Below are 15050 nucleotides of genomic sequence, written 5' to 3' on the forward strand. Positions count from 1 at the left end.
TTTTTTTGGCCACACCAAGCGGCATGTGGGATCTTGGTTCCTTGACCAGGGATTGAACCTGTACCCCCTTGCAGTGGAAGCTCAGAGTCTTAACCACTGGACTGCCGGGGAATTCCCTTAAAACTTTTTAAAGGGAAATTTTCAAACACATGTACAGAGAATAGTATAATGAACACCTGTGTACCAGTCACCCATACACAACCATTGATTCTGCCATTTTCACTTAGTTTAATCTCCAACTTTTCATTCATTAATTTTTTTTTTTTTTTTTTTTGTGGTACGCGGGCCTCTCACTGCTGCGGCCTCTCCCGTTGCGGAGCACAGGCTTCGCATGCGCAGGCTCAGCGGCCATGGCTCACGGGCCCAGCCGCTCCGCGGCATGTGGGATCTTCCCAGACCGGGGCACGAACCCGTGTCCCCTGCATCGGCAGGCGGACTCTCAACCACTGAGCCACCAGGGAAGCCCCATTCATTAATTTAAAATTAAAAATCCCGGGCTTCCCTGGTGGCGCAGTGGTTGAGAATCCGCCTGCCGATGCAGGAGACACGGGTTCGTGCCCTGGTCCGGGAAGATCCCACATGCTGCGGAGCAACTAAGCCCGTGAGCCATGGCCGCTAGGCCTGCGCGTCCGGAGCCTGTGCTCCGCAACGGGAGAGGCCACAACAGTGAGAGGCCCGCGTACCGCAAAAAGAAAAATAAAATTAAAAATCCCAAGTGATAATGTTTCATAGGTTACTTGGCAGTGTTTTTTTTTTTCTTAGTGATACATAAAATAACAATGCATGTTTATAATCAGTGAAACATTCTGTGAAATATTGTATTTGAATGGTGCTGTATTTTAACTATATTGATTTTCTAATTTTAGCTGTTACTTCCTGAACTTTCTAGTAAAACTTTTTTCCTTAGGCCCAGCTTCTTCTATTCAATGAAGTGCTGAGTGTGGGTAATTTTGTTTTTTGTTCCTTAGAGGTTTCAGAGTGTGACATGGTGCCAGGGACCATTTTGGTGACAGAAGAAGAACTTACTAGATGTATTGAGGATGTATACAAGGTTGGTAATTTGAGTCACTAGTGTTTTTAGTTAATATTTGTACTTAGTCTTTTAAAATAATTTTGCCTTTTAAACTGCTACTTCAAGAATTGGAATGACTAATCTTAAATTCCAAACCATCAAAATCTTTTTACCTTGAAAACTGGAAACTATAAGTTGTTAGTGAAAAAACTGATACATTTTGAAACTCTGTCAATTTCGTCATTTATTCTGAATCTTAAACAGTTCAGATTCTCTAAGTGACACATGCCACTGATGAAAGTGTGTCTTTGAAGGAATTGACAAAGGAATTTGCAATACTGTAGGCTTCCTAAAATTTAGTATATGATAATATTGAATCTACTTTATAATTTTTGATAGAATTATCATCATAAAGAAGTTGGAATAATGAGTCATAGAAATGACTTCCTAAATATATACTGAAAATGAAAAAATATTTATATAAATTATATGTTCTTTATGATTGCAGTCTTATAAATATATATGAAATACATATTTTTAGACAAAAATGAAATCCATTGTGTTAAGCCCAGATGGCACTGGGGTAAATATTCTTCTTTAAAGTTTATTTCAATACATTTATTTTTAAAAATTTATTTATTTATTTATTTTTGGCTGCACTGGTCTTTGTTGCTGCTCGTGGGCTTTCTCTAGTTGCAGTGAGCGGGAGCTACTCTTCGTTGCAGTGTGTGGGCTTCTCATTGTGGTGGCTTCTCTTGTTGAGGAGCATGGGCTCTATGTGCATGGGTTTTAGTAGTCGTGGCATGCGGGCTCAGTGGTTGTGGCTCGCGGGCTCAGTGGTTGTGGCTCACGGGCTCTAAAGCACAAGCTCAGTAGTTGTGGCACATGGGCTTAGTTGCTCCGTGGCATGTGGGATCTTCCCAGACCAGGGCTCGAACCTGTGTCCCCTGCATTGGCAGGTGGATTCTTAACCACTGTGCCACCAGGGAAGTCCCTCAATACATTTATAATAATATTTTACTATTAAAAACATTTACAAGAGTAAACAGCTCTCAGAATTATATTTCATGTAAAAAGGTACAGCCACTTTGGGAATATATTGTTTGGCAGTTCCTTAAAAAGTTAAACACAGAGTTATCATATGACTCAACAATTCCACTCTTAGTTATAGAGAAGTGAAAACATATTCATATAAAACCTGTTCACAAATGTTCATAGCATCATTATTCATAATAGCCAAAATGTGGAAACAACTGAGATGTCTATCAACTGATGAATGAATTAACAAATGTGATATATTCATATAATGGAATATTTTTCATCCATAAAAAGGAATAAAGTATGGATACACGTTTCAACATGGTTGAACACTTTTTTTTTTTCCTATTTAGGTATGTATTACATAAACCGCAGTACAGTGTACAAAAGGGAATGCTAAGTACATATTAAATACAGATGAAAAGAATCTGTTGCTAATTACTCTGTATACCTAGGTGTACAGTGGGCCCTGGGGCCACAGTTCATGGTTTCTGTAATGTTCTTTTTTTTTTTTTTTTTTAACATCTTTATTTGAGTATAACTGTTTTACAATAGTGTGTTAGTTTCTCCTTTACAGCACAGTGAATCAGTTATACATACACATATGTTTCCATATCTCTTCCCTCTTGCATCACCCTCCCTCCCACCCTCCCTATCCCACCCCTCTAGGTGGTCACAAAGCACAGAGGTGATCTCCCTGTGCTATGCGGCAGCTTCCCACTAGCTATCTAATTTACATTTGGTAGTGTATATATGTCCCTGCCACTCTCTCACTTCATCACAGCTCACCCTTCCCCCTCCCCATATCCTCAAGTCCATGCTCTAGTAGGTCTGTGTTTTATTCCCGTCCTACCACTAATCTCTTCATGACATGGTACGCGGACCTCTGACTGTTGTGGCCACTCCGGTTGTGGAGCGCAGGCTCCGGACGCGCAGGCTCAGCGGCCATGACTCACGGGCCCAGCCGCTCCGCGGCATGTGGGATCTTCCCAGACTGGGGCACGAACCCGTGTCCCCTGCATCGGCAGGTGGACTCTCAACCACTGCGCCACCAGGGAAGCCCCCCATGAGATACATTTTATGTACTGTACATTTACCCATTTACAGTGTGCGAATCAATGGCCTTTTAGTATATTCACAGATTAGTGCAGCTGTCATCACAGTCAATTTTAGGACATTTCATTACCCCAAAAGAAACCCACACCACTCCCCACATCCCAGCCTTAGGCAGCCACTAATCTACTTTCTGTCTCTATAGATTAGCCTATTCTGAACATTGCATATAAATGGAGTCATACACTATGTAGTCTTTTGTGATTAGCTTCTTTCACTTACCATGATGCTTTAAAGGTTCATCTCGATTGTAGCATGAAGCAGTACTTCACTCCTTTTTATTGCTGAATAGTATTCTGTTGTAGGTATGTACCATATTTTGTTTATCCATTCACCATTTGATGGACATTTGGGTTTTATATTTTGGCTATTATGAATAATGCTGCTATGGACATTTGTGTGCAAGTTATTGCGTGCACATATGTTTTCATTTCTCCTGGGTATATAACTGGGAGTGGAATTGCTGGATCATATGGTAACTCTATGTTTAACCATTTGAGGTACTGTCAGATCATTTTCAAAGGGGTTGCACCTTTTTACATTGCCCCCGCAGTGTATGAGGGTGTAAAGTAAATCTTAAATCATGTTCTTTCAGATAAGAAAGAGCTTTTGTTTTAGTTTGGTTTAAGCTTTATGTATGATACTAATAAATTTGTAGATACAAATATATGCTGCTTAAAAATTCAAAACTCATTCTCAGTAACACTCACTTTTTGCTAAAAGTTGTGTATTTACTACCCTTTTATTTAATTTTACTGTTAAAAAAACCAGAGTACACCCTTTACAATGTTGACCTGGCACACAAGTGTAGAATTAAATTGTTCATAGATAAAACAGGACATGATGACTTAGTGGCTATAATGCTGTTTTTATTTTTTAATGCTTCATTTAGAGACTTACGAAAAGAAAGTTCTTACATCTTGTTCTACCTGTTGGTAGGCAAGGACTTTTCAGATAATATGAAGACAAGGAATTATACAGAGCAATCTAGAAAGCAAACTTTCTGAATTAGAGAATAAAGCCCAAATAACTTTTAGAAAGGTTATCTTCAGTCATGTTCCATCTAAGAAATATCATGATGAAAAATTGTAAAATAGCCAGGTGTGGAATGTTAGAAAGACTTGAAAGTGCTGGTAGGAGTAGGACTAATTTTGTCTAAACTTTGGTACAAACCCCCATAGTGTTAGGTAGACGTCAATAAATTGCTTTTAGGAGAAAAGGAAAGCAAAACAACTTCTTTCTGGCAAGTGAATTAGCCTCTAAAAATCACAGAGATTGAGAAATAGTGAGTCCTTGTCATTTCTCCTATTTTTGCCCCCCTTATATAAGGTGGGAAAAACCCTCATTGTTCCGTTAACAGTTTAGTGAATTACACACCTCCTGGAGAGACAAGCAAAACATTAGTTTGCTGTTGACACTTGGTTATGCACAAGGACTGGGACTGTCTTGAAAGCAGGAAGGGGTGTAGAAGTTGATTCTCTCTACAAGGTTTTGGCAGCTCAGCTGCAGAGGAAAAACAGAGGAAATGTGTATGATGGAGGAAAATGGTAAACATTGTGTAAAATTCAGCAACAAAGAGTATGTTGTCTTTATTAACTTTCTGCTGATAGTAAATTATAGAGTACAGCTCAAAGGCAGGAAATAAGGAAAACATTTGGGGTGGTTGAATTGATCCAGCAACTCACTCGGGAACAAGAGGGTACAAGAGGGTGTTTTAATTTTAGAGAGGCATTTGGGAACATTTCCAGCTCTGGTGTTCTCTCTCTCTCTCTCTTCTTTTCTTTCTAACAGATTTATTGAGATGGAACTCCCATACCTCACAATTCACCGATTTAAGTGCTCAGTTCAATGTTTTTGGTATATTCACAGTGTTGTGCAACCATCACCACAATCTAATTTTAGAATATTTATATCCCTCCTGAAAGGACTCCATACTTATTGGCTGTAACCTTCCATTCTCTCCACTTTGCCCCCAGCCCTAGGCAACTACTAATATACTTTCTGTCTCTGTAGATTTGCCTATTCTGGATATTTTATATAAATGAAATCATATGATATATGGTCTTTTGTAGTTGGCTTTTCAGTGTTTTTAAGATTCATCCGTATTTTATCATGAAGGAGTACTTCATACCTTTTTAATGCCAGATGGTGTTCCGTTGTATGGTTATATCACATTTTGTTACCTGTTTATCAGCTGATGGAAATTTGTGTTGTTTCCACATTTTGGAGTGTTACGAACAGTGCTGCTGTGGACATTCATGTACAGGTTTTTGTGTATATGTATGTTGTCATTTCTCTTGGGTGTGGAAGGAGTGGAATTGCTGGATCATATGGTAACTCTATATTTAACCTTTTGAGGTACTGCCAGATCATTTTCTAAAGTGGCCATACCATTCTACATTCCCACCAGCAATATATGAGAATTCCAATTTATCCAGATTATGGCCAACGTTTGTTATCATCCTTTTTTAAAAAATAGCCTTCCTAGTGGGAGTAAAGTAGTATCTCCTTGTGGCTTTGATTTACGTTTCCCTAATGAGTAAATGATGTTGAACAGCCTGTCATGTGCTTATTGGCCATTATATATCTTCCTTGGAGAAATTTCTGTTAAGAACCTTTGCCCATTTTTATTTTTATTCTTTTAAAGTTTTAAAAAAATTATTTATTTATTTTTGGCTGCATTGGGTCTTCGTTGTTGCACGTGGGCTTTCTCTAGTTGTGGCAAGCAGGGGCTACTCTTCGTTGTGGTGCGTGAGCTTCTCATTGCGGTGGCTCCTCTTGTTGCAGAGCACGGGTTGTAGGTGCCAAGCTTCAGTAGTTGCGGCACACGGGCTCAGTAGTTGTGGCTCATAGGCTCTAGAGCACAGGCTCAGTAGTTGTGGCGCATGGGCTTAGTTGCTCTGCAGCATGTGGGATCCTCCCAGGCCTGGGCTCAAACCCGTGTCCCCTGCATTGGCAGGCGGATTCTTAACCACTGCACCACCAAGGAAGCCCCTTTTGACCATTTTTAAATTGGGTTGTCTTTTTATCATTGGTGGGTTGTGGGATTGGACTCACTCTGACCAACAGCTTTCTCTAAAGAAATCCTCCTCATCAGTCTCTTCTCGGTCTCTACACCTTTGATCTTCTCTACCCTCTTTCTGAATGAGGAGTTTTTATAGTCTTGATCTCATCATAGTCTGGTGTCTTACTTTGGAGTTTTAAGTCTATTTTATCTTGGTGCTTCAATTGACATTTCCAATTTAACATCCCGTGTCACCTGTGTTATGACAGTTGTCCATCTGGCTGCCTTCTCAGTCTAACTGCAGAGCCCCTTAGTCCTTGGAGCCAGTTTCTTCTTTGCTTTATACACAGTCTTGGTCAGACTGGTTATCTGATTTTTAAGACCATAGCAGAATTAGAAGTAACAAATTAGAAGTTAGTTAGACTGACTAAGGCAAAATGACAAGAGCAGAGAGGACCAAGAAAGGAGACACAAAAAATACCCCCAAAGGGCATAATCAGTTGAAAAGCAAAGTATGTTGGGGCCAGTGTGTTCAGTATACTTTGTTTAAGAAGGCAGGGAATGCATGTAATTCATTTTAGAAATATTTCCTTCCAAAATTGTTAAAATATAAGTACATTTTGGTATTTAAATATATTTAAATATAAGTACATATTTGGTATTTACTCTCAGCTCTCTGAATGAAATTTTTATGGCAGGAACAATGACAAGGGAAGGGCTTTTTACACTTGCATCCTTCACATACAGCAGGGAGTGGGGCAGTGTGGCTCTGGTGGGCCAGGTGGAAAGTTCTCAGCAGTACAGGTATATATACAAGTGCTAGTCGAATTGAAATGAAAACTTGGCATAGCCACTTGTACTTCATCTGCATAAATAATTCTTGTCATTTCTATGTGTGTACCTTATTTCTGGTAAGATTATCTAAGCCAAAAAGGGCATATGCTGCTCAAATAGCTTTTAGTCCAGTGGCTTCCCATTCTGTCTCCTCTGCCTCTGAGTGTCTGGGGCCTAATCTCTAGAATGTTTATATTCTTTTGTCCTTCCTGGTATGAGAGGGAGTCGTGTTCTTTTCTTTGCCTACAGAGGTGAAGAGAGGCCCATATTGCATAGAGACTGGTTCTGGGTAGGGCAGGATAAAAGAATTCCAGTTCTTTCTGATTTGGATATTTTCTTGCTCTTAAGAGAACTGGCCAGAATTCGATACTGAGGGTGGAGAGATGTTGCCTTTTAGTATTCCTCGTAGTACTTGCCTAAGACTCCCTAAAGGCAGAAGACATTTTAGGATAGGAAAGGCTAGAAGGTACCTAATTAGTTTATTTTCTACATTCTCATTTCCATTTTCGCTCTCTGTTTCCAGGTTTAGGAAATCTTGACTTTAATTATTCAAGTCTTTTTTTCCCCCCATCTAATCTTTTTTTTTTTTTTTTTTTTTTTTTTTTTTTGCGGTACGCGGGCCTCTCACTGCTGTGGCCTCTCCCGTTGTGGAGCACAGGCTCCGGACGCACAGGCTCAGCAGCCATGGCTCACGGGCGCAGCCGCTCTGCAGCATGTGGGATCTTCCCGGACCGGGGCACGAACCCGCGTCCCCTGCGTCAGCAGGTGGATTCTCAACCACTGCGCCACCAGGGAAGCCCCCCCCATCTAATCTTAATGAATTTCTAATTAAAGTTTCTCTGTCAGATTGACCAGTTGACTCCTCCTTCCAAATTTTTAATTATTTGTGTAGAGTAAATTAGAATAATACAGTCTTAGAGCTGGAAGGAACTTTAGAAATAATTTAGTATAATCCTTCATTTTTTTTAATAGACTTTATTTTTTAGAGCAGTTTTAGGTTCACAGAAAAATTGAGTGGAAAATACAGAGAGTTCCTGTGTATTCTGTGCCCCCACATGTGCACAGCCTCTCCCACTATCAGCATCCCACACTGGACCGTGTATTTGTCACCGTTTGTGAACCTGTGTTGACATGTCAATATCACTGTAAGTCCATAGTTTACATTAAGGTTCGCCTTTGATGTGGCACATTCTTTGGGTTTTGACAAATTAATCCCTCATTTTACAGTAAAGGAAACAAAATCCAAAAGACTGTGAAGTGACTTGTCCCCAGTCACCCTAGTGAGTGGCAGAGCTGGGCCCGGGACCAACATTCCCTTCTCTCTCTCTCACTCTCTTTGCTTAGAAAAGATAATATTTGCACATGGTACAAATTTAATAAGTGCCAAAGGCTCTACAGTGAAAAGTTAGTCTCCCTCTCACCTGTGGACCCTCCCTAAAGGCAATCATTCTTTCTGGATGTTTCCGTCTCCTGTTGAACTGTGACTTTGAATAACATGCAAAGGACTAAAAAAAAGTATCCTTCAAGGATGTGTAAGATTTAAGCATTAGATTTTCTAAATGCTGCAGTTCAGATTCTGTGGTATAGTGTAGTGAAAAAGCACTTGGCCTTTTGAGTCAGGTGGACCTAGATTGGAATTTGGCTCCAGGGTTGACTATCCATGTGACTTCAGGTGACTTAAATATGTCACTTGAGTTGCTGGGTGGTTGAATAAGGTAACTTTTGTTAGACTCATTGCATTCTTTCTTTCTTTATTTTCTTAATAAATTTATTTATTTATTTATTTATTTTTGGCTGTGTTGGGTCTTCGTTGCTGCGCGCAGGCTTTCTCTAGTTGTGGTGAGCGGGGGCTACTCTTCATTGCGGTGCGCGGGCTCCTCATTGTGGCTTCTCTTGTCGTGGAGCACAGGCTCTAGGCATGCAGGCTTCAATAGCTGTGGCACGTGGGCTCAGTAGTTGTAGCTCGCAGGCTCTAGAGCTCAGGCTCAGTAGTTGTGGCACACAGGCTTAGTTGCTCTGCAGCATGTGGGATCTTCCTGGGCCAGGGCTCAAACCCATGTCCCCTGCATTGGCAGGTGGGTTCTTAACCACTGCACCACCAGGGGAGCCCAGGTCATTGAATTCTTTAATATGTGCTCAAAAAATTGGCAGTTCCTTTTTGGTTCAGGGAAACTCTTTTGTTTTTAAGACTGTTTTATGCATTATGCTCTGAAAGCATGCACAGTACAAAATATTATATTAAGTAAAACTTGCCTGGTTCTTTTGCTTCTCATAAGTCTTAATTAAACTCAGTAAGTGCATTAGAAGTTCTAGAACACTACTGTCAAAAGGATCACTGTGATATTTTAGAAGGCAGCATTTGACTAGTTTAATCTTTAACTGAGATAAAATCAAGTTCCAGCCTGTATTGAATTTCAGTGTTAGGATTTAGTCAGCTTGATTCTGAATAGGCTCATCATGTTTGTATTTCCATACATGTACATCCCTGCAGAAGATAAGGCCATAAATTAAGAAAACTGTTACATTCACAGTAACATCAACAAGAATATTTAGGAATAAACTTAACATTTGCATATGGCTATATATTTTACAAAATATTTTAACGTGAATTATCTTAATTGGTCCATATGCTAAAAGCTTAACGCCTATATTATATTATCCATGAGGAAACTGGGACCTAGAGAGGTTTAAATGTCTTATCACTCATTTAATATGTGGATTTGGGCAACCACATAGGTGGCAGAAACAAAGTTCACACCCACATTTCCTGATTCCTGACTTCCCAGTGCTCTTTCGGTGACTTTGCAACGGTCTCTAAGGGATCTGTTTGACAATATAATGCGAGTCTATGAAATGAGCATGTGAGGGCTGCTTTTGGTTTTGTTTGCTTTGAAACAGAAACACGTATTTATTCTTAATACTTTATAAAAAGTATATATATTTATTTGTTTGTTTATTTATTTTGACTGCACCAGGTCTTAGTTAGGGCACAGGATCTTTGTTGTGGCACGCGGGATCTTTAGTTGCAGCATGTGAACTCTTAGTTGCGGCATGCATGTGGGATCTAGTTCCCAGACCAGGGCTCGAACCTAGGCCCCCTGCATTGAGGGCGCAGTCTTACCCACTGGGCCACCAAGAAGTCCTGTTCTTAATACTTTTGACCATTTTGATTCCTCCGAGTTTTTCCCTTCTTCTTAAATTCAAATTTCCAGTCAGTCTTTCCAGAGAAACTCAGTCCTCCAGACATTGAAGACAGATGCTGAACAAGCCAATATAATAAAATCAAATCTTCTATTGTTCAATCTGCTCTCCCTTCCATGGCTGAAGTTCTGTGATTCTGTTCAGTTAATTTGCATTGATTGATACCTTCTAGCTGCAGCTATTTTTTTTTAAAGAAAAAATGAAAATAGGGCATTGTAACTTCCCCACAAAAATAGAACTTTTGAGAAAGTCAACAGCAGTCAATCTGCTTTGTTCATTCATTCTTTGATTCAGTTAATCAGTTACCAAAAAATTTACCAAGTACCTACTGATTGCCACTCTGCTTGGTTTACAAATACAGAAATGATTAAGAATCAGCTGCTACCTGATTCCCAGTGAAGCAAACAAAGAGTTACAATAGAGCATCATTCATAGTTAAAGAGTACCAAGAAACATGCCTCTCTTACTTGTTAGAACACCAGTCCTCAAAGTTTAGATGAAGGATCGTGAGGCTTAACCACAGAGGCCTCTTCTCAGGGCTGGATCTGTAATAGAAGGCCAAAGTGCATTCATAAATGAGTGTGGAAATCCCCACGTTCCCAGTGGGGTCATTGGTACCCATGTGTCTCCTTGTCTAATCTTTTCTGAGCCGTTTTGGTTTTCCTAGATCCATACTGGCCTCTTATTTTGCCCCTCAGTCCTGTCCTACACATTTATACTGGAAAAGCCACAGGTAGTTACAGAAATTCCACTTTTCTTCAAAGCACTATTTCACTTACTCTCAGAGAGGCTTTTTCACACCAAAGAATTAAAAAGGTACCTTGAGAGTCTGTCTGTACCTTCCCTGCTTCAGCTTCCCCATCTCTTGGTATTCTGTTTGGTGATCCCTAGTTGTACAGATACCTCAAGTAACCTTGAGTTACCAGAAAACCTTTCAGCTAAACAGGATTTCATCTTTCGAGTATTAACTTCAGAACTGATGGAACAGAAAGCTCCTGAGGATGGGTTAGAAATTTGTTACATGTTGATCAAGTTGAAGATTCAATGTTTCAAAAATTTTGGGGTGGGGACGGGTGCTTCATTTTTTTCAACTAGTCTTACTTCTTAATGGCTGAGGTACCAGAAAAGTATAGACGACCATGAGCAAACGTGCAGTCAAGTCACGGAATGCTAGAGTAGATAGGAAAGAGTTTTAAAGCTTGATTAATCCAACCTCTTTATTTTCCAGATAAGGAAACTAAGACTCAGAGAAGTCAATTGATTCATGTTAAGTCTCTCAACTGATCAGTGGAATTATTTACAAACAACCCTATGTGAAACATGCCCGATAGTTATACTGCTAAAAAAAGGAAACTTCCAAATGATATGGAACATTTTTACAACAGGTAGGAATTATATATCAAGTATTAGATTGTGTTTCAGAACTTGAATCTCTACCCCACTTTGCCTGCTAGTGAGCAGGGAAGACCCCTTACTAGAAGGAGACTGCACATAAGCATAGGCCAAAGAAATTCCACAACACTTGGGTGTTAGGGCCCAGAGGTGGGGCAGGCAGGCCCTCCCCTCAGTGGGGCAGGCAGAACTTACCTATTGTGCTTTCACTTCTTCTTCAGTCGGTACTGTCACCAGCCTAGTGTTCAGGAGACTGGGAGGAACTAGCCCCAACAGTTTTTTCCATATGTGGTATGACTTCATTGGAAGATTCTTTTTTTCTGGGGCATGTGGTCATTGTCAGTGCTGGCACCAAGAGATCACAGTGCAGCATTGACTGAATCAGTCCAGCCTCCCATGTCCCTTTATGGGTCACTAAACTCCAGATACAAGTCAATGATGTGGGGCAATCCACATTAAGGGAAAAGTGACCAGATTCCACTTTGGGAGTGTAAGCAGCGGGTAATGTTAGATGTCAGGTGCAGACCATACTGTTACCCTGCATGTGAGTTTAGTGTGAGGCAAGAGATTAGAAGGAGGGGACTGTCGTTGGGAAGGACTGGCTACACTGTGACCCTGGAGAGCTACTGGAAGACTTGGTGGAAAGGAGCTATGTAAGTCTCTCCCTCAGGAGGAGGAAGAGGAGGCCGCACAGGAGTGCTGTCCATGGTGCCACGGGGAACTTCAGCCCTGCTTTGCAGAGGTCGCAGGAATAGGGTCATTAATAGTCTGACAAGCTGGGATCCACTGAATCTGAGGGGCCACAGCAGGGATAAAGTTAAGGATTGAAGAAATAAAAATATCATTATGAACAGGAGGAGATTAGTATTGGGAGGCCATGGTGTACATGCTTTGCCCTTTTTTACATTGTGGTAAAATAGACATAACATAAAATTAACATTTTAACCATGTTACAGTATATAATTCAGTGGCATTTACAGTGTTGCACAGCCATCATCACTGTTGTCTAGTTCCAGAAATTTTTCATCACTCCAAATGGAAACCCCATACCCATTAGGCATTCAGTCCTCATTTCTCCCTCCCTTCAACCCTGGCAACTGCTAGTCCACTTTCTTTCTCTATGGATTGTGCATGGATTTTATGTCAGACAGATCTAGGTGCATCCTGGCCCTGTCATTTACTGACAGTTTACGTTTGCTCAACTAACATAGCTTTTCTGTTCCTCAGTTTTCCAAAGTTTTAGAATGAGAATAAAATGCTTAACTTGCAGTACTCTTGCGAGAATTGATTGTATATTAAATGTTTAGCTGAATACCTGGTTCATTCTTAAGTGGACATGCAATTAGTGGTAGTTATTGTTGGCTTTATAAAAGCAATAACAGTGGGATTCCTTTATTATTTTTTTAAAATTTATTTTTGGCTGCGTTGGGTCTTTGTTGCTGCGCGCAGGCTTTCTCTAGTTGTGGCAAGTGGGGGCTACTCTTGGTTGCGGTGCGTGGTCTTCTCATTGTGGTTGCTTCTCTTGCTGTGGAGCACGGGCTCCAGGCATGCAGGCTTCAGTAGTTGTGGCATGCGGGCTCAGCATTTGTGGCTCACGGGCTCCAGAGCTCAGGCTCAGTAGTTGTGGTGCACGGGCTTAGTTGCTCTGAGGCATGTGTGAATTTCCCAGACCAGGGCTCGAACCCGTGTCCCCTGCATTGGCAGGTGGATTCTTAACCACTGTGCCACAGGGAAGTCCCCCAGTGGTGTTCCTTTAAATTGTATACAACTGCGTTTAAACTGCTTATTCACCAAAAACTCAGGTAACACAAATCATCTACTCTTAACAGGTGCTGAAGTAGGGAACTTGACTTTTGCCTGCCAGGCTAGTTAAAGAGGTCAGAGACCTATATATTCAAGAACTGATTATGTGTTACAAGCTCTAAAATGCTTTTGGAATTTATAGGAGAAAAGTCATTAATGGTGGTTAGATGCTTAATGAATATTTGAATTAGAGAATGAATGAACAGTTCAACAGTGAAATGATACAGCATGCCTACGGAAGAGGTAGAACTTAAGCTGGGTCAGTTTAGTAAGTACCACAGCCTGTCTTTCATCTATAAAGTGCAATCTTGTCGTTAGAATGCAGAACAATCCATAAGGTGGATAATAGAACTGGATTTTGATGATTGTTTATAGATGGTCCAAAATTTTTGGAAAATAGATACACTTCCATTAAGGACGTTTAAAGAGAAGTAGGTTAGGGCTCACTCCAAGGAGGAATTTTAACTATTAATGTTGGAAGGGAGGTGACAATCCTGTATGTGTCAAGCAGAGGCCATTCAAGTTCTTTGAGCTCTCATAGAGAAAACTCATTGATCAGTTTGAGCCAAAGGAGACTTTAAATCTTTCCACTTTGAAAAAAAAATTTCTCTATTCTTACCTGTGAACTTAATGGATTATTGGTGAATTGATAAGAGTTATTCTTAATTTCTCCCTCTTTCCACACGCTCTTCCCCTCATCACTCTCTATCCCTTTAAACTTGTTTTTCTTCTAGCACTTGTCACTGTCTGATATTATATATTTGTTTATTTTCTGTCCCCTCACGAGAATGTATGCTCCTTTGAAGCAGATAATTTGTTTCCCACTGTATCCACAGAACCACAAACGTGTCTGGCACACTGAGTTGGCACTCAGTAAACATATGCTGAACCTTTACATAAAAATGAATCACATATGTATATGTATAAATAGCTGTGCAGTTTTATTCTATTCCTTGTAAGAAAATACAGAAAAGTACAAGAAGAGAATTTAAAAATTGGAGGAGTTTTATCAACAACAGCATATACCTCTGAGAAATGTGCTTGATTTGAATTCATGTTAAAGTTTGAAGTGCTTTAGCCCAGTAAATAATAAAGATTTAGCTTCATTTGTTTGTTTGTTTGTTTGTTTTGTACTAAAGATGCTGGTAAGGAAGGATGGCTCCTTAGGGATTACCTCGGGAACACACAATCCAGAGGCAAACAGTAGGCCCTTATGTTATCTGGGGGAATCCCTTTTTTACCTCCTGTAATTTGTGATATCATAATTAGCCCCACATATTGTTTCTGAACACTGCCATACAATGCACCTCATTTAGCTGGGCTTGTGGAGGTTAGATCATGCACAGGAAGCTGGCTCCTTTGTTATCAGGCTCCACAGAGGAATTGGGAGGCTTAAGGAGTGTGAAAAATTAGGTTTGATTTAAAGGGACAGGGTTCTCTAGAAAAGCACAGAGATTTTTCCAGCTTGTGCCTCCATGACCTTTAGTTTCCCATACACATCATTGATTTCTACCTCAATGCTCTTTCTGTAAACTAGGGCCTCTTGAAGTTTCCCTTTCCTCATCCTTTATAATAGGTGTGCTAATACAGACTTCGTGAGATAGTTATAATTTCAATGTGCAAACTCTTTAAAAAATCTAACATAGTACCTGG

At 40.3% G+C, this 15050-nt stretch overlaps 1 protein-coding gene across 1 annotated transcript in view; it reads left to right on the top strand.

Moving 5' to 3' along the window:
* Positions 1–15050, top strand: part of TANGO6 (transport and golgi organization 6 homolog) — a 182027-nt gene that overhangs the window by 28637 nt on the left and 138340 nt on the right. The window contains exon 7 of the mRNA XM_059044805.2: positions 969–1051. Within this exon, the coding sequence (XP_058900788.1) occupies positions 969–1051 (83 nt within the window). The remainder of the gene's footprint in view (positions 1–968; positions 1052–15050) is intronic.

Source organism: Kogia breviceps, chromosome 18 (genome assembly GCF_026419965.1).
Source record: "Kogia breviceps isolate mKogBre1 chromosome 18, mKogBre1 haplotype 1, whole genome shotgun sequence".
Taxonomy (NCBI): Eukaryota; Metazoa; Chordata; class Mammalia; order Artiodactyla; family Physeteridae; genus Kogia; species Kogia breviceps.